Source organism: Oncorhynchus masou, chromosome 7, assembly GCF_036934945.1.
Source record: "Oncorhynchus masou masou isolate Uvic2021 chromosome 7, UVic_Omas_1.1, whole genome shotgun sequence".
Classification (NCBI taxonomy): Eukaryota; Metazoa; Chordata; class Actinopteri; order Salmoniformes; family Salmonidae; genus Oncorhynchus; species Oncorhynchus masou.
Genome location: NC_088218.1, coordinates 4,605,153 through 4,607,392, shown reverse-complemented (window position 1 = coordinate 4,607,392; position 2,240 = coordinate 4,605,153). Strand labels below are relative to the sequence as shown.

The 2,240-nt window shown below is 44.9% G+C and overlaps 1 protein-coding gene across 1 annotated transcript in view; it reads right to left on the bottom strand.

Moving 5' to 3' along the window:
• Positions 1-385: 385 nt before the first annotated feature.
• Positions 386-2,240, bottom strand: part of LOC135543133 (general transcription factor 3C polypeptide 3-like) — a 24,090-nt gene continuing 22,235 nt past the window's right edge. Inside the window, 1 exon segment of the mRNA XM_064970209.1 lies at positions 386-2,202. Within this exon segment, the coding sequence (XP_064826281.1) occupies positions 2,080-2,202 (123 nt within the window). The 3' untranslated portion in view covers positions 386-2,079.

Here is a 2,240-nt window from a genome sequence, read left to right as displayed (position 1 = left end):
GTGCGCTAGCTGGCGCGGCATAACGTTGTCTGGTCAACCGTGCGCTAGCTGGCGCGGCATAACGTTGTCTGGTCAACCGTGCGCTAGCTGGCGCGGCATAACGTTGTCTGGTCAACCGTGCGCTAGCTGGCGCGGCATAACGTTGTTTGGACCAGCGGCATCAGTCAGTATACGGGCATAGTGGATGAAAATAGGCCAGATGTATCACTAGCACTATGAGGTAGCAGGGACAAGATGTTAGCAGATGGTAGAGAGATGGACGGAGGGATTTGGTCAATCTCACTTTTATAATCCCTGGAGCAAAACAAAGGAGCCAGTCAGATGTTTTTCCAACAATATCAGGCTTCTGGGTCAGGTAAAAAAATAAAAAAGGCACCACAAATGGTTAACAAACAGATTTTTTTATTTCAGTGTATTCAAATACATTTTTCTACAAAATATATGTACACAAGCCAGAGTAAACATAAGGTGTTGTTGACAACAACAACAACAAAACATGTTTCCATTTTTACATCTTTAGACAGTTGGCTGTGGAACAGGATGTAACCGACTGGGGTGATTTTAAATGTGACCCCTGGATACATCTAGTGTTCCTACGGTATGACTTCCTACACATCCTACAGTGTAATCATATTCCTATGGTATAGATCAGGACATCACATGACATTACAGTGTTTCCCCTATATGCATTTAGCAGTGGCGGCCCGTGTTGCCAGAAAACATAGAAATATATGTGTAGAAAAGCTGATAGATTTTTTTTAAAGATTATCGTTTTTAAATATTTGTTTTATTTTTTACCCCTTTTTCTCCCAAATTTCATGGTATCCAATTGTTAGTAGCCACTATCTTGTCTCATCGCTACAACTCCCGTACGGGCTCGGGAGAGACGCAGGTTGAAACCCAACCAAGCCGCACTGCTTCTTAACACAGCACGCATCCAACCTGGAAGCCAGCCGCACCAATGTGTCGGAGGAGACACCGTGCACCTGGCCACCTTTGTTGGCGCGCACTGCGCCCGGCCCGCCGCAGGAGTCTCTGGTGCGCGATGAGACAAGGACATCCCTACCGGCCAAACCCTCCCTAACTCAGATGACGCTAGGCCAATCGCCCCACGGACCTCCCGGTCGCGGCCGGCTATGACAGAGCCTGGGCGAGAACCCAGAGTCTCTGGTGGCACAGCTGGCGCTGCAGTACAGCGCCCTTGACCACTGCGCCACCCGGGAGGCCCCTAAAGATTATCTTTGAGAACAAAAATATAATCAACAAAATAAAAACAAGAATCAAAAATTCCCCAAATATCATGTTATGGGGCCCCCATTGATTTTGTTATACTGTTTGAGTCACTCAGACAGCATAAGAACACGCCATAAGCCAGGGCAAAATGAGTAGAATTGCAGGACATTTGTTTTTAAACTAAGCATTTTCTCTTAGCACCTTGACAAAATGTGTAGATTTGCAGCAAATTAGCTTTAAAACACCAAAATATCTCTGCTCATTTTCGGTCGGAGAGACCGTGTCATTGGCCACACCCACTACACTAACACAGCCACCGCTGCAGAAAAGCATATTTGGGGAAACACTATTTTATGCCATCAATTATGTCTCCTAATACACATCACATGGGACCTGATAGGTCATTATACAGTTCACTATAGAGGACCTGATAGGTCATTATACAGTTCACTATAGAGGACCTGATAGGTCATTATACAGTTCAGTATAGAGGACCTGATAGGTCATTATACAGTTCAGTATAGAGGACCTGATAGGTCATTATACAGTTCACTATAGAGGACCTGATAGGTCATTATACAGTTCACTATAGAGGACCTGATAGGTCATTAAACAGTTCACTATAGAGGACCTGATAGGTCATTATACAGTTCACTATAGAGGACCTGATAGGTCATTATACAGTTCACTATAGAGGCCCTGATAGGTCATTATACAGTTCACTATAGAGGCCCTGATAGGTCATTATACAGTTCACTATAGAGGACCTGATAGGTCGTTATACAGTTCACTATAGAGGACCTGATAGGTCGTTATACAGTTCACTATAGAGGACCTGATAGGTCGTTATACAGTGCAGTAGGTGTTGATGAGGTGTCGTACCATCTCAGTGTTTCCACTGGCCTGGTAGATGATTGACAGGTTGAAGGCTATCTCTCTACGCAGGTCGACCTGGTCATCCGCAATACCCTGTAGGAGAGAGATGAGGAAGACATGAGGTGTGTCTG